This window comes from Varanus komodoensis, unplaced genomic scaffold (genome assembly GCF_004798865.1).
Source record: "Varanus komodoensis strain SLA01 unplaced genomic scaffold, ASM479886v1 scaffold18_1, whole genome shotgun sequence".
In the NCBI taxonomy this organism is placed as follows: domain Eukaryota; kingdom Metazoa; phylum Chordata; class Lepidosauria; order Squamata; family Varanidae; genus Varanus; species Varanus komodoensis.
In genome coordinates, this window is record NW_025335548.1 from 7,026,909 (window position 1) to 7,047,583 (window position 20,675).

General features: G+C 46.9%; 1 protein-coding gene across 3 annotated transcripts in view; it reads left to right on the top strand.

Moving 5' to 3' along the window:
• The window catches only part of LOC123021825 (transmembrane 9 superfamily member 2-like), a 54,621-nt gene that overhangs the window by 21,762 nt on the left and 12,184 nt on the right, over positions 1–20,675 (top strand). Inside the window, exons 11-15 of one of the 3 annotated variants that reach the window (XM_044426999.1) lie at positions 3,902–4,061; positions 5,681–5,832; positions 6,506–6,617; positions 8,239–8,410; positions 19,592–19,626. In XM_044426999.1, the coding sequence (XP_044282934.1) occupies positions 3,902–4,061; positions 5,681–5,832; positions 6,506–6,617; positions 8,239–8,410; positions 19,592–19,611 (616 nt within the window). In that variant the 3' untranslated portion in view covers positions 19,612–19,626. Of the gene's footprint in view, positions 1–3,901; positions 4,062–5,680; positions 5,833–6,505; positions 6,618–8,238; positions 8,411–15,811; positions 16,423–19,591; positions 19,627–20,675 lie in introns of those variants that run through there. The other 2 variants (XM_044426998.1, XM_044427000.1) reach the window with 2 other exon arrangements.

The window sequence follows — 20,675 nt, forward strand, 5'->3', positions numbered from 1 at the left end:
TGGGTCGGGCCGGAGACATGTTGAGACAGCCCCATGGCCGTCATGGAGGCCATGAAGTCCTGAGCCGCCCCGGTTAGACCAGACTCAGCATGGAGATTGAAGTCCCCCAGGACCAACATCCTGGGGGTCCTCAACGCCAGGTCCGAGACGGTCTCTGTCAGCTCAGATAGGGAGACTGTTGGGCAGAAGGGTGCACGGTACACCAACAGAATCCCCAATCTGTCTCGTTCGCCCAACACCAAGTAGAGGCACTCCAGCCCTGGCCTCGAAGGGACCGGAAGTCCCGTGAGAGAGATGGAGGCTTGGTAAACCAATGCGACCCCCCCCTCCCCTCCCCTCCCCTCTGGGCGTGAACAGTGCTGAACCAGATACCCAGGCGGGCACAATTGAGAGAGGGCAGCATCCCCCCCCCCCCCCAGGTCTCCGTTATGCAAGCCAGGTCGGCCCCCTCATCCACAATCAAGTCATGGATGAGGGAAGATTTATTATTGACCGACCTGGCATTGAGCAGCAGCACCGTCAGGCCTGAGGGGCGGTTGACAAGGCTACCTGGCACCCTCTGGGTGGGGGAAGAACCAGAAAGAGGGACCGGTGTCAGCCATCTGTCCCTCCTTCTACGTGGACATGTTAAGCCCCCACTGCTGTTACGTCCATTGCCCATAACCACGCCAATGGCAGCGCCCGCGCGCTCCCCAGGAAACATAAACGTCGACATGGCCAGGGACGACTCCATAAAAACAGATTAAACAGGATAAAACTATAAAGCAGTTAAAGAAAAGAAGAGAAGAAAGAGAGGAAAAAGAAAAAAAAATCCCCCTTCCTAATGTACAACGGTAGGCGGGTCAATTTCAACCAATGCCCCTGGCCAGCCCAGCCCCCCGCTTGGCCCCCGAACGGCTCCCAAACGGCGGCGACTGCCCTTTGGCCGTCGCCCTTTGGCCGCTGGCCCGAGGCCGCCAGCCCCGGCCGCCGGCCGCGCTTTGAGTCCACAGGGTGCTTCCGAAGCCCCGCCCGGTCCTGCATGCGCTCACCTGTGCGGGCGGGCGGGGCAACCCGAACTGGACCTGCATGCTGGCCGGTGGTACAGGCCTCCGTTGGCGGCGCGGCAGCGTGCAGCTGTTTGTGCGCGAAGGTCCTTCCTTCCTGCAGCGCAGGGGAACAGCGTGCAGGCGCTGGAGCGCGAAGGTTCTTCCTGCAGCGCGGGGCAGGTGTTTCCTGTCCGGGCGCTGCTTCTCTGTGCCGCCGGCCGTGCTTTGAGTCCACAGGGCGCTTCCGAAGCCCTGCCCGGTCCCGCACGCGCTCCAGAATCATTAGCCAGAATCATTCTTGTGCACTCACAATTTCAAGGAGTATTGCATCTTTGGATGCAAAATTACCGTATTTTTCGCTCTATAAGACGCACCTAGTTTTTAGAGGAGGAAAACAAGAAAAAAATATTCTGAATCAAATGGTTTACTAAACTATTTAATAAACTATAACAGAATACAGTAATACCGTATTTCAACCTTGTAAAGTGAACAGCAGTCAGCAGTGGCATTAAGAACCATCATCACTATCATTAACAAAAGAGAGACTTTAAAGGTCGAGTACTCTTCTAGTTTTCGTTGAACCCATAGAACTCATCATCACTAGAGTCAGAATTTATGAAGCTCTGTTGCTCACAATCACTGACATCACTTTCTTAGTAGTGGAATTATTGAAGGAATCCACAATCTACACCAGTTATACAAGAGCTGCTGCGGACAATTCAATAACAAATCTAAAAAAGCCAGTAATGTCCACGCTGCCCTATTAGTAAATAATAGAAAAAAACTTCTGAAAAAAATTAGATATTGTACAGTAAATCAAACACACAGTGGGCTAAGTAGCCTTTGAAGAATAAACTTCATACACAAAGGTAATGCTGTTCAAATATCCACTGATCCTAAAAAAAATGTGTCTGATCAACTAACAGATAACTGATCCATGGAAAGCTTCCTGATAATCACAGGCACATTCCCCATCACTTCCCCATGGGCTTCATTAAAAGACGGGTTGCCATTTGAAAACACACACCGACCTGTGATTAACAGCTCTCACCTGCGCCAGAGGAGGGGGGGGGCAGAGCAGGGTGCACCGAGTGTGTGCCGGCCAGGTGTGGTGCAGCCAGGCTGGCAGCGTGCCGGCGGTGGTCTTCCGGGTGGCGCGGCGGCAGGTCTTCCCGGGCGGTGGGGGTGAGCAGTCCGTCTTTCCGTGCGGCTGGCAGGTTAAAGCCCACAGCTCTCACCTGTGCCGGAGGGGGGTGGCGGAGCAGGGCGCGCTGAGCGTGTGCCGGCCAGGTGGTGCCACGTGGTGCAGGCAGCCGGCAGCGTCCCGGGCGTCGGGCACACGCACATTTGCTCTATAAGACGCACAGACATTTCCCCTTACTTTTGAGGGGGAAAAAGTGTGTCTTATAGAGCGAAAAATACGGTAAGCTTTCTAAGGACATCCTGAACATGGAAATACCAGTCCTTGTTACCAGGAGGCCCTGCTGCCCCCTTCAGGCCTCAGTGGAGGGTTGCAGCCCTGACCTCACTTTCCCCTCCAGCATCGGTCATTCCTGCTTCTACTTCCTATTCTTACAGAATTTAAGCTTTTAATATTCTTTTTGTGGCTTCATGGCTTAGTAAGCTTCCACAACTCAGTAAGGATATGCTCTCATCTTCTACCACTGCCATTCTGAAGAGGCAAATATGGTGGGCACTTTTCTGGCAACCTTTGAAGCGAGGGGCAGGGGATGTGAGATAAGCCAAGGGTGGGACCACTCCAGAGGTCTGTGACTCTAAGCATGCCCCTCGTTATTCTGGGCTCTGGCTTGTCTCGACAGTTGATGTGCAGGCCAGACTGACTCAGCATAAACTGCCCCACAGTATCTGTGGGAAAGGTGGGTGCAGACTGAGTCTAAAATGACTGAATCTTTGGGACTGCATGTATCAAAGCATCCTAGAACTTACATTCCACAACAGAATTCCGATTTTTCCTTTTTAAATGAACCTTAAAGGCCACACTTGCACATAGATGCATGGCTATAATTTAAAGCAATTTTTTTCTTAAGATCATCTAAAAAGTTACAAAATAACATGCATGGTTTTGAGAATTACAGAAATTTTCTTCAGGCTGGATGTTATGTAAATAGCAGTGTCAGGTAAAGAAAAAACTGGGCAGGAGGTTTAACTTCCTATATTTCTTGACTGGGTGTTAGGCTTTTTTTCTGTCTAAACTTGCATGTGATTGTGCCATTAATTAGATCAGACTCTCCTCTGTTCCATTCTTCCCTCATCTCCCTTTAGCTTCCAACACTCCCAGCCAACATAGACCTTGGGTAGGAATCCTGTGTGTTGTACTCCACAACATTTAGAAGGGACCAGGCTGGGGAAAGCTGCTGTACTAGTGCAAAATATTCATGTCCATTAAGGGCTGCTCCATATTTCACTTTTGTTAAAAAAAAAATCGAATCATAGAATAGTAGAGTTGGAAAGGGCCATGAAGGCCATTGTGTCCAATCTCTGCTGTTGCAGGACTCCAAGTTACACCATCGTAATTCCTCACATCTTTCCTGGCTGTGTAGCTTTAGGCTACTTGAATTCTGATTCTTTTTGCGGGGGCGGGAAGAGCAGCAGAAGTGCTTTTGTCTGCCTTCTTCTGAAAGCTTTCATTTGTTTTAAAAAAGAAGTTAGCTTCTCACAGAACTTAGATGCAGGATGGAAGCATTGGTGGAAAGAACCATGGTGGGACTGTTAATGCTGGTAGTGCCTTACTCATTCGTGCCCGGAAAACACTTGGGGTGTTAACATGGATCCTTCTGGTTGGCCTGCAGCAAAGTGCGAGCAGCATGCTCTCTCCCTGAGTGTGTGTCATGCCTCCATCTTTTTCCTCCCAGAATCGTCTTTGCTGATTTCTTCATTATGAACCTTATTCTCTGGGTGAAGGGATCTTCAGCAGCGATTCCCTTTGGCACTCTGGTTGCTATCTTGGCCATGTGGTTTGGGATCTCTGTCCCGTTAACCTTCATCGGGGCTTACTTTGGATTCAAAGAGAAGGTAAGTTAGAAATACCGTGTAGTACAAGTATCTCTTCTAACATTTCATTCAGCCACTTCAGAATGCCCAAAATACCTGCCATCCAGGATCCCAAGGACTGGGAGTGCAAGGAGGAAATGTCTCAGCGCTGCTCCAGAAGTACTTGTACAAGCAGTGCCAAAAGGTTTCTTGCAGCGTAGCAATATAATACATGGCTATTGTGTTACAGCGCAAAAACCGTTAGAGTTGTTCACCCTCGCATTCTGCAGTGTGTGTTTAAAAAGCCGCTACGATGGTGCATGGCAATTCCAAACCACAAAAAATTAAAGCAAGAAAAATAGACACAGTGCAATCCTATAGACAATAGGAAGCCCAGCCATTGGAGTCGGGAGTCGCTGCACGGTCCCTGCAGCATGGTGCCCTGAAAAGATAAACATTAAAATGTTAAACAGACTGCGTAATTTAAAAGGCTAGATTGGGAAGATGCATCTTGACATCCTTTGTAAAAGACGAGCAATTAGGAATTGATCATCGTTTTTGACAGATTGAATTCCTTCGTTTGGGAGCAATTCCAGAGAGAGGCTGTTGATGCATGACCAGCACACCCTCCAGAGGGCCTCATCTGCAGGTCTTCGTTCTTGGGCAAATGAGATGGGTGGTCCTTTGGTTGAACATATTCTAAGCCCTTTCAAGGCTACAATCTACCCCTTGAATTGCACCTGGAAAATAACTGGCAACCGGTGCAGGACTTTCAAGACAGGTGCAGCATGGTGTAGCCGCCAGCGTTTTGGCTGCCATGTTTGGATACTTTTCAGGGTGAGTCCAGATGTGATCCGACAAAGACATGGATAGCGTCGCTCAGTCAGACTGCTACAAGAAAGGTTGAGTTTATGCAGCAAGCACAATCCGAGACACCACCATTACCTGAAATTCCGAGGACAGTGTAGAATCCAGTATCATTCCCAAGCTGCAAACTTGAAACATTGTGGGATGTGCAAGCTCCTGCAGAACAGGCAGAGTTGAATCCCTGAGTGAGGCTGACCAATGATCTGTCCAACTTACCTGGTTTTAATTTTGGCTCGTTTGTTTTGGACCCACTGTTACTTGTACCTAGGCAGAATTGAGGGATTCAAAGGGTGTAGCACATCTACTCCAGTGAACCATATAAAACGGCCTTGAAAAAAGCTTGTAGAAATGCAGGGAGGTCCGTGACTTTGGGGCTACCTTTTGATGCATTATTTTTCCACTGGGTCAGAAGGAGCCCTTCCAAGGCATCGATGCCACAGGTATTTATTTATTAGATTTCTTTCTTACATTATTCTCCCCCTCCTGTCAATCTTATCCCCACAGCAACCACCCTGTGAGATAGGCTGGGCTGAGAGTCTGGGACTGGCCCAAAGCCACCCATTTGGCTCCATGGCTGAGCAGTTCTAGAACCCAGATCTCCTGGGTCCCAGTCCTGCACTTTTAACCACTACACCACACTGACTCAGGTATCAATACTTTCTCATCATGGAAATATGTTGGAACATTGAATTTTTTGCAGCCTTTTTGGGGAGTTGGCCACTTCCCAACTTAATTGTTTAGCAGTTTGTTTACAGGTATTTACCTGGTTACTTCTGTTCCTTTTCTCTCCAAAGCCTATTGAGCACCCAGTGCGTACAAACCAGATCCCTCGCCAGATTCCAGAGCAGTCCTTTTTCACCAAGCCTTTGCCAGGGATCATCATGGGAGGCATCCTGCCCTTTGGATGTATCTTCATCCAGCTCTTCTTCATTCTTAATAGCATTTGGTAAGTGCAGACTCCTTTGTGTTCCAGAATGAAAGAAGATAACTAGGAGTGAGGAAGTTATGTACTCCAGCTTCCATCAGCCCCAGGCAGCATGGTTTGTGGCCATGGATGAGGACAGTTGTAGTCCAGCAGCATCCGGAGGACCACAGGTTGCCTGGAATGAAACACTTTTCCCTTGAGCAGAGATTTTCCACTGTGTCTCTGCATGATTAGCTGCACTGTCCTTCCCTCTTTCTCATGATCCCTGGGATTTTAATTCATTCTTTACAATCCTTTAATACCACTTTTCCAAAAGCTTTCTTTCTTTCTTTTAAGGCCAGGCTGCTGTTTCTCAGTCTCAGGGGCAGTTGGCTCTTGATGCCAAGTCTGGGGGTGGGGGGTTGGCGTGAGTCCCTGCTCAGCATTCAGCTTCTCCCAGTGGGTAGTCCGTCTGCAGAACAGTGACTTATTCAGAAGCAAAAAGGAGGGGTGTGTGAGTGAAAATGGGGAAACCTGACAGAGGATTAGATTAAGCTGAGCTAACAAGGCTGGGTACCAGAGGCTTGGCTTGCAGAATCAGGGCCTAATCTCAGCCTTGTTAGGCTGTTGTGCTGGGAAATTCATAGTCTCGTGAAAGAGGGCGGGCAAGGAGAACCTTGGATGCAAGATAACCAAGTGCATGCTTTCGTTCCAGGTCTCACCAAATGTACTACATGTTTGGCTTCCTGTTCCTAGTTTTTATCATACTCCTGATTACGTGTTCAGAGGCGACAGTCTTGCTGTGCTACTTTCATCTATGCGCAGAGGTAAACAGATGGGTCTTCTCATTACCAAGGCTGGTGCATTGCTGGATGGGATTAGCCACCAGCCAGGGGCTTCCAGGGGGCTGAGCCACATCTGCAGGGTGCTGGTTCTTTAGCGCTGAGCGGCATTGGACGGATTTATGGGGTTGCAGCTGCTGGCTGTGCAGAGACTTGCTCCACGGAACGAGAAGGCTGATGCTGTGTCTGGGAAGAGAGAGGACTCCCACGTGTAAGCCACTCAGTTATGGGCAAGCAGAGATAGAGGAAAACACTTCTGTGTGGTGGCACAAAGCCAAGATGCAAAGGGGGATGAGAATCGGGTATCTACAGACATTCTGTTCCTTTGCCTATGTAGCAGCCTGCCACAAGTTTCAGTGCCAAAACAGCCTTCCCAGCGCCTCATCAGAGTATATCTGCATTACCAGCCGGAACATTAAAAAAGGCATAGGCTTTCCTGTAGTTGCATTTCCCACTTCTTTTTTGAATTGCATGTACCTGATTAAATAATGTTGTCCTTCAAGGCTAGCTGGCATGATTGCAGTTTTGCTGTACAGGTACAGATCACATTCCTGAATGCAAACGTCAGTATTGCGAGCATCTCGCCTTTCATATAAGAGGGGAGGGAAGGGGGATCATGTATTTGGCTCTTAGGAAAATGCTGTCCTTGGGAGTGCTTGATGATGATTTCCAAAGCCAACGGGGCTGAATTGGTCTGGGCTTTGGCTTGCACAGCCACCGATGCTTCTGTTACTAATGGGAGCAGAATAAATCCTTGCGATTCTGTAATGGCAGGCAGCATGATGCTGAGGTTCTCTTGGTGCTGGCTTTCTTTTGCCGAGCTCGACAGGCCACAGTGATGCTGTTGTTTTGCCATCGCCCTTCCTTGTGCTGCATAGTTGGCTAGCTCACAGCCCATCATGCCCACATCTGGGATAGACGGATGCCCTGTGGCTTGCAGGGAGCAGTTACACTGAGTAAGAATACCTGGGAACAAATCCCCAGGCAGAAGTTGCTCAAAGAACAGGAGTTAGCTGATAATTTTCTAGAAGCTTTGGATCAGCTGCTATCTAGATTTTAAGTAACTTTATCTGCATCTAAACTCACAACTACGAGGAGCAAGGAACGGAACCAAGCATAGAAAGATGGGAGACCCATTTTAAATAAAATATATTTCAGAGTAATGCTACAAATACGTGCAAAAAGGGATTCCTTTAGCCCCCTTAATATACATAAGCAGCCTTTGTTAGCAATTTCAGAAACCCTGGGTGGGCAGAAGGTAGATTACGAGCTCTAGTTGACTGGTGGGTAATTTGCAAGTGGTCAGCAAGGCTCTCCATCTCCCAGTTGTTGGAAAATAGCTATTTTTAACTCTGAATGAGACAGTCCCTGGTCTCTGGTAATTCAGACGCACAGGTGTGCATATTGGACACCACAGCGGGCCCATGGGCTAATCAGCTTTGCCTCCCAAGCCACCATTTTATGCAGGGCTCCTCTCGGTGGACATTGCAGTCTAGCAAAGAACATGTATGGCCCTCAGGCTTGCAGTCTGCCCTCTGCTGGTATCGCCTCGTTCTGTCCTGCAGGCTTGATTTTGTCTTTCACCCTCTGTTGTCGTTTTTCCTAGGATTATCACTGGTGGTGGAGATCCTTCCTAACCAGCAGCTTCACAGCTGTTTATCTCTTCATCTACGCCTTTCACTATTTCTTTTCGAAACTCCAGATCACAGGCACCGCCAGCACAATTTTATATTTTGGGTACACCATGATCATGGTCTTGCTCTTCTTCCTTTTCACAGGTGAGTTGATTGTGCAAGGCTTTGAGCAAGCTTTTGTACCGTATGTGACATACGTACTAATCCAGGCGGTGGTTTTTCTAGAATGGGTTGTTGGGTTTTTGGGCGTGAGTGGACTTCTGCAGTGTTTTCCTCCTGCCTTTTTCAGTGTTATCCTCTAGTGCTTGATCAGCTCCCTTTTGCACCCAGACCTCCAGGTTGTTTGGGGGCTCAGTAACACAGTGCCCACACGGCCCTTGCCATCTGCCAGGTTTAAAACAAAATGGTTTGTTGCTGTGTGCAAACAACGCCTGCCTCTCTTCTGCCCTCTGTCTTGGATGGAGAAGCCTCTACCACATTTGTGGCCAGAGGTCCTCTGGAATGGAGAAAGAAATTCGAAGAGGAATTGAAAATAGCCATGATCATACTGCCTTTCCTTCAAAGCTGCGGTGTGACCGCACTTGGAATGCACCGTACAGCTCCGGTCACTGTACCTCAGAGAGGATATTGTGGGGTTGGAAGAGGTGCAGAAAAAGGAAAGCATAGAAACAGAGAAACAGAGCGAGTCAGAAGGGACCTCCCGGGACATCTAGTCTGACCCCTGCTCCAGCCGGCTCCGCTCACGACACGCCCACCACGTGCACGTCCAGCCTTTCCTTGAACCCCCTCACCGATGGGGCCTCAACGAAAGCGGCACTGGGGCTGGAGCCAGCCATTCCCTTGTGAGGAGCAGTTCCAACATCTGAGCATGCTTGGCTTAGAGAAGAGGAGAGGAAGCAGAGGCGTACAGCATTCTGTATGGCGAGGAGGAAATGTACAGAGAGAAGTTTATCTCCCTCATAATAGGAGAACCCTCCTCTGAAGCGGAATGCTGAGAGATTCAGGACAGATACAAGGAGAGCCTTCTTCACTTCATAGTGAAATGGGAGCCCGCAAAGATGAGCTGTGGAATCCTCTGCTGCCACGCATAGTGAGGGTTTCAAAAGAGGTCGGGCAAAGGCGTGGCAGAGAAGATGATGAGAGACCACTTTATGCTGCCATCAGTATCAGAAGCTGTGTACCTGTGTGTCCCAGCTTCTGCAGGGGAACTTGGGTGAGAAGGTGCCGTTGCCCTCATGCCGTGCCAATGGGCTTCCTTTGGGCAGTTGCTTGGCTACTGTGCGAACAGAATAACGGACCAAAAAGTATATTTGCCTTTTCAGCATCAGGGCTGCTCTTACATTCTTATGCAAGTTCCAGGTATTGCAGGCATAAGATGTAACTTGTAATGCTAAACTCTTGGCTTTTCCCCCAAATATTTTACAGTCCTGGTCCCCTATCAGCATGGTAGATTACAGGATTGGCACATGTGAGACATGGGACAAGAGGAAACATATTTAAGCCATCCTTTCCAGGCTCGTTTTACTGCAGGTGCTCCCTTTTGGAGTGTTAAATCCTCATGTACCAAGCCAGGGGTCCATTTAGTGCTAAGAAGACAGTTTCCACATTCATTCTGTAATCAAGTGTACAGGAAGAGACACATATAGGTGTGAACCAGCCCTGGGTCTGTTTGAAGGGGAGTTGGTGTTATAATTGGTACAACAGTTGAGGAGCTTAAGTTTACAAAGGTCATCAAGGTTCCTTCCAAATTCTACCACAGTCTTTTTGTTAATTGTTCCCCTCCTCATCACTGCAGTCTTGCAGAAGGATTTATCCTTTCGTTATCAGATGGGTAAAGCAAAATGCAAGCAGGATGTAATCTTGCCAATTTAAAATTGTTAGAAAGCAAATACAGGAACTGTGGATCCCAGCAAAACCCCTGTTTTAAGTCTCCCCCTCTGCAGACAAGCTCCAGATGGCTCCCTATAATTTACTCCAAATAAATTTGAGCGTTAAAACATTGTCTTAATTTTGAACTAAAACAGCCAGCTAATGCCCGTCTGGGTTTCAGCTTAGGTTAGCTGCCAATTTCAGTTTTGCTCCCATGATGTAAATTGCTAGAATTAGAAATATCCTTTTCATATGCGAACGGATAATTGCAGTTGTCACAGCAGCTGCTGAAAGGGATTAAAATCTCTAGATAGGCCTCACCGCCCTTCATATCAGGGAGACGAGAGACAACCTAAATGGGCTGTGGTAAAGTTTGTCCTTGTGCATTCTCACATTGGGGTCTGGCTTGGAGGTCACGTGCTTATCACGAGTTGGAGGCTCAGATCGAGTTGCTGTGCCGCTCCTTTCCTTCCAGGCCCCTTTCCTTTCTTCCCTTTCTCACCGTGCTTTTCCCGGATGTGTGCACGGGGCAAGCGATGGCTTGTGCCTATTGGGTGTTGCCTGCCGTTCACGCCCGCAGTTCCGTTTCAGTTAATGGGTCTGTGGAATTTACGCTTCTTGTCAACCATGTTGCCTGACTTGGATCTTGTCAACAAAGTGTGGCTGGAGCAAACCAAGGAAAGGTGAAGAGACCCCCCCCGGCCCCCCCGGCCCCGACAGCCTCTTTTGGCGAAGTGGAAGGTGTTCTCTGAGCCTGGTCTTAAAGTTGCTGTTCTACTGGATGTAGCGAGTGGGCCGGGCACTCACTCCTTGCTGACTCTCCAAGGGTCTGTGTTACCAGATTCAGAAGAAGACAGGGATGAAGAGATGGGAGGGCAGGGGGAGCAAAGGGGGCAGGATCCTTTGCAGCTCCATCCAGGTCACTGCCCTCAGTTTCCCAGGCTGACCATGAGAGCAGCATGTTTGGAAGTGGCAGGAGGGGAGCCAGGAGAGGAGGGGCTGCTGTAGCCCTGCCTGGTCCCTGAACCTGTAAAAAGACAGCCCTGGAAAAGATGAGCTACTCAGCTTGACGACTTGCGTAGGTCTCTGGCTGGCTCTCCACCAGTGGTGGATGAAAAGGAAGGACAGGGAGAAGTTTCCCATTTGGGCTCAAAACTCTTTACGTGAACTAGTTTCGTGAGAAATGCAAAGCAACCATTCTAGGAATATCTAAGTTTATTTAGTTATTGAATTTATTTGAGGGCGGCGCACTAGCGGTGTGCTCTCTGGACGGCCTTCAGTATCCGCCCGTCTTTAATACTCTGATTGGAAGAAGCACTGATTCTGGGACTTGAGCAGAGAAGTGACTTCTGCCAGTGCTCCCCTGGGTACTGAGCCACTCCGATATCTCAGGCGTGTGCCCTCTGTTTGCCTATCTCAGTGGGCTCCATGTGCAGGCAAACTGCTCCCGGTGAGGGTACGAAGTGCCACTCCCCTGGGAGCACCATAGCTTTTCTGGCTCCACGTGGGGTGGATGTAGCTGAGTCTAAGCCTCTCTTCCCACTCCCAGTCTTTTCCTTTGATGTCTCGCGGGGCCTTCCCCCCATAGCCCAAGGGGGCACTGGAAGAATTTGTTGCTCTGGCCTGACAGCCCACTGTTCCTTGTCATTATTATTTCTTCTTTCTTCTCTTTTTTTCTTTTTAACTTGGAGCTAGCAATTTGCAATATGATATTGAGGGTAATAATATGGTAAGTGAATGAGTATATTTTGAGCTAGGATAGCTTTATGATTACTGCCATCCTTAGTGCTCTTGGATAGAGGAAAAAAATGCTGCATTTAGTCGAAGTATGTGACTACCTCATGCCCTCCGTTTTGTGATCATCATTTCCACTTGGGAGTTAATGCCATTTTCAAAACTCAGTTTTGATCTCCCAAGTAAATTGTGTTTAGAATTTCAGAGTCTGAAAGCAGCGACCACTGATTGAAAGCAGTATGATACAAAGTGTTCTCAGGCACAATATGTATCGCTGGAGTGTAGAATGTGCTCCATTTTGTTTCCTTGCATTTGCTCCGTGCTTAGAATTTTCCCCCTGCATTAACATGGCGCAGAACCAGGTGGAATGTTGGCAGCCTCCGTTCAAGTGTTTGGGTCTGTCTTGATCTGGTGATACCATGTCTTTTTAAAAACACCAAGCATGAAAATCCAGCTGGGCAAGCATCAGCATTTTTCCAGGTTAACACAGAGTGCGCAGCCTAAAATTGTTGCTGATTTGCTCTGTGGTCACGTCTGTAGAATGTTTTGCAGAGGTCAAGGACAAATGCTCAAAGAGAAGATGTTGAGGGGTTGGCCCGAGTGCACTTAGCTGAGTGTCTTTGCTGAGGAGGGAATCACATTCTGGCTGTTGGAAAAAAAATCATACGAACTTGAAGCATCCCATTTGCCAGTGGTGTAGCTGGATGGGTTTGCTGCAAAGCTGTCAAAAGGAAGAGCAGCGTCGGAAAGACTGTGTCTGCATTTGTTCAGGCCAGCACCTAAAAGTCACTGCTGTTCATTGCCTGAGTAAAATGGACCTCTTCACTGAAGCCTAGCATCTTCCAATTTATCTCATGATCCATGGCAAAAATGAACTCCAGAAGATTACATCAGGGAGATTGGTGCTATACCAAACTTAAGTTCTGACCTTCAGTTTTCCACTTCTCTCCTTAAACACTGAACAAGAGCTCCTTTCTTGGTGGGACTGGTGATCCAACTATCCCAGCCTTTAACCTCTGATAAACCCATCTTCCTTTCTGCAAGATGTATTGGTGGCCACCGGTTTGTACAGCTGTAAAAGGGGATCTTGCACATTCATGGAGAAGGGCAGCATATCTCCTCTTATCTGCTGTCCTGAATTTCTCAAGAAGCCTTTGCAGGTTCTTGAGAAGGTTCTGTCCTCACCTGCAAGGGTGTTGTGTTTTGCCTTCAGAAATGTTCTTTTCCTGATAGGCATTTCATTTCATTTTGATATGGGATTGAGGCTGAATGGGGGAGCTACCGACCCATCTGTAGGGAGGGAGGTGCTTGAAAGAGCAGGATTTGCCAAAATGTCCCCTCCATGCTGGGAGCGGAAGTGATGTGGCCTGATGTTTCCAATTACACCTTTTGCTCATACTAATTGATCACAGGTTTTGGTGCTGGCAGTGACCGCTGAGCTCCGATAGTTCAACAGCCTTTTCGAGTTTCCTTGCTGTTACTACTGTATCACTAAATCACTGTGGTTTGGCTAAAGGAGATCTTGGTTTGTAGTAATTCCGCAGTGATGAAATTCTGACCCGTCTCTGTACCACAGTGGAGACTTTAGAAGCAGAATTTGGCTTCTGGTTCAGAGCATGTACAAGAACATCCATGTTGTTCATCTAACAGGATCTGTAGGTGTTCCACTTGTTTGAAATCTCAGTAAATCTTATTTTTTATTGAATTTATATGCCACACCCTTAGCCAAAAGGGCTCTCTGGACAGCTTACAATCACGGGCACAACAATAAAATCAGTTAAAGTACAATTTGAGTATACAGTTTATGATTACTGTATATCTTTGTGATTGTAATGAATGTCCCCAGTATGTTTATGTCAAGCTCATCTTCAGGTGACACTGAGCATAGCTGGAAACCATCTATCAGGCTTAATTGCGCTGGTGCTTCAGCATTTGACAGCAGTGCTCAGGGCCTGAAATGTTTGTTTAAAGGCTCCAAAACATGCTCTCTGCTATCCAGCCAGCGGAAAACCCCCTGAGCGTTTGTGTATAAGAGTTTGCACAAGATGGGTAGGGGGTTACCTGGAGAAATTAGAAAGGGGGATTCCAGGTATGACCCCAGGGACTGCAGAGGTCACTTCAGTGCCAGCAAGAGCTGCGCACACAGTGCGAGTCACCCGTAAACTGGAAGGGCTTGGAGCTGTTGAGCCCGTAAAGGAATTAAATGCCTTTCGTGGCTGGCGTATGATCTCCTATCAAGCGCAGTAAATCAGCCGTCCCCCCCACTGTGAGAGGATGAGCACCGCAACCCTAGAGCAAGAAGGTAATCTGCAAGACGCAATGGCAGCCTGTAGGGGAAGCAAGCTTTCACTAGGAAAAGGAGTTGCAGGACGTGGGGCTGGAAGAAGCAACCAGGTGCGGGCGAGTGGTGCTGCATCTTCTGTTCCCCTTGGCAAGGACAACTTTTTTGTTGGTAGTGGCTGTGAACCTGGTCTGACAGGCACGGGGAAGGGTTGCGGTTCGGACGGCAAGGTTATGCTTCTCTTGAAACCTGCTTTCTAAGAGAGATTATGGAACATCCCGGCACCCGGGACAAGTGGCACAAGCGTGAGGGTCCTGGGAGTGTGGGAGAGTGGAGTGGGGAATGCCTGCAGCAGCCTCAGTGTCTTCCCACCCCGTCTTCCCAGCCCAGAGTCCCTGCTCTGCCGCAGGAGGAGATTAATGCTCGGGGGAGCCTGCTCTTGCTAAGCTTCTCAATGGCGATTCCCTGGTAAGCCTCTAAAGAACGTCAGGATTGCCTGGTGCAGCTGGGGATTGCTGGGCCAATGGTTGCCGATGGAAATCTTCAGGCAGGGAGAGCTGCATCGGCAGTAGCCCTGTAGTTCCACACAATCCCTTTATTTCTGTGTTTTATTTAAACGGCACTTACCTCACTTTCCGGTGTAAGCCCGGTCTCACTACCCAGGCAAGCTCTTGTGACCTCATATGCGTGAACACTGAGATGGGGGCAAAGACCAAACCGGCTGGCTTCACCTCTGCTGGTACCCCATTTCTGGCACCTGCACTTCACATGGGATGTCGGAGAAGAGGCACAAGGTGTGTACAGATGTGGAGGCTGCATGTAGTCGGGACCACCAAGCCTGGGTCAGGACCACTGTAACCCATTTATTTATATTGCGATTTCTATCCTGCCTTTTTCCTACAAAGGGCTCAAGGCAGCTTACATCATTCTCCTCCTCCATCTTATCCCCACAACAACAACCCTGTGAGGTAGGTTGGGCTGAGAGTCTGTGACTGGCCCAAAGTCACCCAGTTGGCTCCATGGGGACTAGAACCCAGATCGCCTGAGTCCCAGTCCCATGCCCTTAACCACGACACCACACTGACTCTCAGTGTGACCCTTTGCAGGCATCTTAACTGAGCTAAGGTGTTGAGGTTGGACCAGCAGGCTAGGATCCCCTTGGGCATTTAGGAAGCCTGCAAAGGAGATTTTGGGACCTGTAACTTGGCGGTGCGGGAATTCCAGCTTCCTGCTCATCTGCGCCATTGCTTTTTTGGAACCATTCTGGGGTTCAGTCCAAAGTGTACGTGAATGAGCACAACTTACTAAGACTGACAGGTCCATGTGCTTGTTTGCATGCCTGTTTATTTCATTTTTATATCACCCGATAGCTAAGGCTCTCTGGGTGGTTCTCGTATATTAAATTTTCCAAACTGGTTGAAGCAGAACGGATGTGATATACTGCTGTCTTGCTTTTAAGGGTGTGCATGTAGTTTTCATGCTCAGACCAAAGCTCCCTTTGATTTAGCACTTGCATGATTAAAACAAAAATACCAGCAGGTATGAAAGAGGCCATCAACCAGGGCCTGGCCAGAAGTCCTCTGCTCTAGAGCGTGATTCTCTCCAGGAAAATGTGGGAAGGTACAAACATCTTAACTTTTCAATTTCTTCTTGGTTTTTAGGAACAATTGGATTCTTTGCTTGCTTCTGGTTTGTTAGTAAGATTTACAGCGTTGTGAAGGTGGACTGAAGAACTTCCGTGATCTTGAATATATCTCTTGAATGGCTGGATGTATTAACCATGTACCAAGGATAAACAAATGTTACATCTTAAAATAATTAAAGCATACAAAGTTTCTTCCTTGGCACCAGAAAGAGGCTTTAAATGGAGTGGACCTAAAGCGCATGGGCAGTTCTGAAGAACTTGACTTGAGTGGCATTTTAAAAATGTCACATTCCGTGGAGGTTTTTTGTTATTCAAATCAGAAAGAGCAAAACCGGCTTAATGACAAAACTATGTGCATTCTGCTACTCCCACCCAGCCGATATTTCTTGTGACTCCTGTTTTTACACAATTACTTAATTATTCTGCCACAATATAGGACCGTCTGGTAAAATATTATGTTAAAAAGTGACTTTTTAAATTAAAAAGGTACAACTGTACATAATATTCTGCAACTCCTTTGCAGATAATGCGTCACCTCGCAAAGATGTACAAGCGTTTAGTGCTATGTGCTGGAAGAAACAGAAGCTATAGTTCTGTTTCAAATAAAAATACACAGTTCCAGCAGGATTGTGTGTGGCTGGTTCATCAGTTGCCTCAAATGTCCTTGGTTTGCTGGGTTCCCAAGAGGTAGGTTTATAAAGCATAATTAGAGACAACACAAGACCACCTTATGGTGAGCCAATCCACTGAGTGTTCTTTCAGTATCCCCTCCATGGACAGTGGCTGCCCAGAGCTTCAGACAGGACTTGTTTCCTAGCTCTGCAAGGAGATGGTGAGCTTTCAGTCTGGGACATCTGCGTGCAGGGTATGTAATATACCACTAAGAGAGATCTCTTCTGCAAAAGGTACCGCCTCTTCCTGAAAAAGGGCTAGAACGGGTTGGATAAAAAGGTCATTTGAGCTTGTTTAGGCTTTATACATTTCTTATCTCCTCGATGGAACATGATCTCAGATGGGATCTGTGGTCAAAGTCCATACATTTCTGAGCTTCCGGTATGATTTATGGACAAAAACAAAAACACATTTATGAAACATGCACACAAAAATGCCAGTCAATGGGAAAAGAATGCATAGATTTCAAAGTTACACACATCTGGGAAAAATAGGCATGGATTTTGGTACCAAAAGGGCTTCTTGTTTCATATGGATATGAGGCAAAGCAAGCTTCAAGGTGGGATTTGGGAGAACTTGAAGATGCTGGACTTTTCCTTGGATGTACATCTCTTGCTAGTAGTACCGAGTGACCTTTCGCTCTAAGCCAAGGTTCTGATCCCATTCAGCTCTATTGTCGCCATGTAGCTTCCTGGCTCATACCTAGCCAGCAAATTGTCCTTGTTTGGGGTCAGCCCCAAAGGACTCACTTTTTTGGAATCACATAAAGGGTCTGAGTGTTGCTTATTTTGGAGGAAGAGCAGAGGAGAACAGATCAAGCCAAGAACCAAGGGCAGTGGTTCTTGGATAGTCCAAAATACATATCCGCTTCAAGTGTCCTGCAATTGCCACAATTCAGCAGGATGGTATTAAGCGAAGGGATGGTTTATTTTAGAACAAGGCACAAACAAAAAGTCATACCTTTGGGGGGTTTCCTCTGCCATTGTGTAATACTTAGCCACAGTGCCTGTTAAAAAAAGATTGCCCTACATATTGCTCATCCATGCTCTGGATAGTAATTTACATGGACTAGTATTTCTACAAAACATATCCATCTATGCAAGAAAGCTGCTTTCGTCCTTAGCATTGGTTCCAAAGTATTCAACATCACGAATTTCCAGCATTCATGAACTAGCGCCCAAAACTGCTCTTTAGTTTGGAATGCACAGGAAATGCAATGGGGGATGAAAAGACATGGGAAATGTTTTAAGAGAGAAGGTTGGCTTTTAGGGCAGGGGCATAGGAACAAGGCTGGCTTAGACCAACCTGTCTGTCTATACTGCCTGGCCCTACCCCTCCAAGGTTCCCAGTTCGGCTTCACCCTGCCAGGAGATGCTGAAGTCTGATGCTTTTCCCATTTTTTCCTTCTGCAGTGAGGGGGCCAGGGTTTATAGCTGGCCTGAACATATGTAGTAGCCAAAATAATTTATTGTCTGTTTGCAAGCAGAGAAAAAACGTTTTGTCATTTGACTTGCAGCATCGAACACACAGATTTATAGCAGTTGCTAAGCCAAGGGGGCCCCCGGGTAGTTCTTGTTTGCCATAAAAAGTCGTATTAATCAGTTGTACAGGCTGGCCATATTTTTGTGTTTTGTTTTACTTTTCCCTCCTGCGCTGTTTGTCAGCAGGCACCATAATATATTGGAAGGCCATGGAGCCGCCATCAGAATGCCTTAGACTATATGGGCCAGAACTCATATAAATTCTTTTTACATCGTGGGGATACTCTCTGGGCACCAATAATGGAGAAATAAATAGAGTCAAATCCCCCATAGAAGCTGTAACTTCTGGAAGGGGGTGGGGGCCACCTTGCTGCTGAACTATAGAAAATTACAGTTTGGGAGCCAAACTGGTAGTTTATTGGTAATGTTGTTTTTCTGATGTCTCTGTGTTAGAACTTCGACTATTGGGTAAACACGGCAGCACTTTGCTTTTGGTGCCAATTGCAGAGGGAATATAGAGGAAAATGTTCCTTTTGAGAAGACGAGAGAGAAATTGAAAGGCTGAACTTCGAAACGCTTTGTTCTGGGGAGATGATGGAATTGGTTCCCTGTTAGCACCACCGTGCAATTGCTGAAAAGCTCTGAGACATGTTGAGCGGGCTATAGGATGAAGTTTGGAGAGCTGCATTTCAAAACAGCATTCAAGACATGCCTTTCTAAATTCTAACTTATTTTAATGGCATTCCATCCAAGAAACTTCAAGATGCCATCCTATGATAGTTATATTGCCCTCCCAAACTTCCTTTCCAACATAGATGCTTCAATATATTCAAATGTTTCTGCACAGCAACCGAATGCATTTGGATCTTTCCTACTTGGAATGATACCAAGCGATAACCCTTTGGGGCAGCCGATTTCCCATCCTTTAGAGGTGTGTTGGGTGTAGTTCAGCAACAGATGCCCTTCTCCGGGAACCCTCTATGAATGATATTAGGAGGGTGAGTACCTGGAGGAGGGCCTTCTCTGCGGTGGCACCCCACCTATGGAATGCACTCCCCAGAGAGGTCTGCCTGGCGCCGTCGTTTTTTGGCACCAGGCTAAGATCTTTTTATCTGAAACTTATTTTCATTGTTAATTTATTGGTATTTATAGGATTTTAAATCTTTTTAGCTGAGATGCACCTGGTTTTAATATTTTTATTGTATAATTTGTTATATTTGTATATTTTGTTCTTGTTGTGAGCCGCCCCGAGGCTTTGTTGCGATGGAGGTGGCATAAAAATGTTTTAAATAAGTAAATAAATAAATAGTTCACTTCATCTGACTGGAGCCACTGTCTGGACCGCAGGAAGGCAGGCATGGGGGCACCTGATACGCTCATGTTTAGGACTGATTCACATATAAGCATGTACTGCAGGCTCAAGTGTTCCTTTCGTAGCCGATGGTGTAATGGCCACAGTTAAACGTGTTATCAAGGGTAGTATGAAGAAGGCTCTTTTGTTCAAGTAGTGACAACACAAAGCTTTTTCTGCATAGGACTTTTAATCCACCGCTTCTCAGGGCTTCTGTATCGGGCTTCTTCACTGCATTAAGTTCACCTCCTTTATGCATGGCTTGCTCTCCACCTGGGTTTTTTTTTTACAGATACAGCTGGTGGCTTGTGAAAGTGTCATTGCCTAACATTTCCAAGGAACAGTTGTGCGATATTTTCCCTCAGAAGCAAGATGCCTCGAAACTGTGCAAACAACATAGAGAACTTCTGCTGCATTTGTGGCGAGGTGCCATTTGCATCTCAGCAATGCAGCATGAGGGCAGTGGTAAAAAAGGCGAACCACCTATATTCTGGATGCCAAATAGGGGCTCAGGACAAGAGTTGGGCCCCCCATTATTGTTGCATTACATGTACCACTGATCTGCGTCATTGGCTAACAAGAAGGAAAAGTCCATGCCTTTCGCAGTCTCTTTTTTAAAGTAAATTTTATTATTATTTTCTACAAACTAAAGAAACTAAAAACCATCAATCATCAGAAACATCAGTCCTACTTTTTTTATAGCAATCCATAGACATATACAAATCTACGCATAGTCCCATTTCCCTAGCCATTAATAAAAAGAGTTCCATGTTTGATAGAAGTATGTATCCTCTTTCTCCTTCTGAGACAAAGTCAGTCTGCCCATTTCAGCACAGTCCAGAATCTTTTTTAAAATCAGTTCATCAGTGGGTGGTTCTTCGCTCCTCCAATGTTGGGCAAATACAATCCTTGCCACAGTAATTACATGTAGAATCAAATACATTGCTTGTTTATCAACATCATCAGGTACAATGCCTAGTAAGAAGACTTTAGGTTTAAATATTAAAGATTTTTGTAACATTTCCTTAAGCCATTCATGCATTTTAGCCCAATATTTTTTTGCCTTATCACAAGTCCACCACATATGATAAAAAGTACCTGGTTTATGTTTGCATTTCCAACATCCATTTGACATGTTGTCTTTCCCAGTCTCAATGGTGCGGGGCGGAGGGGGGGAACCCACCAATCATAGTAGTGACTGCTATTTTTGCATGGTTCCCCCAATTGCAAAAGGGATTTCAGGAAAGAAGTGGAACATGGTCCTATAAAGCACTTGGTGCAAACATGTCACTGAAAATTCACTTCTTACACCCGCATTTCCCTTTGAACTATGGGGCAGTTAGTGATGAGCATGGGGAGAGATTCCACCAGGATAT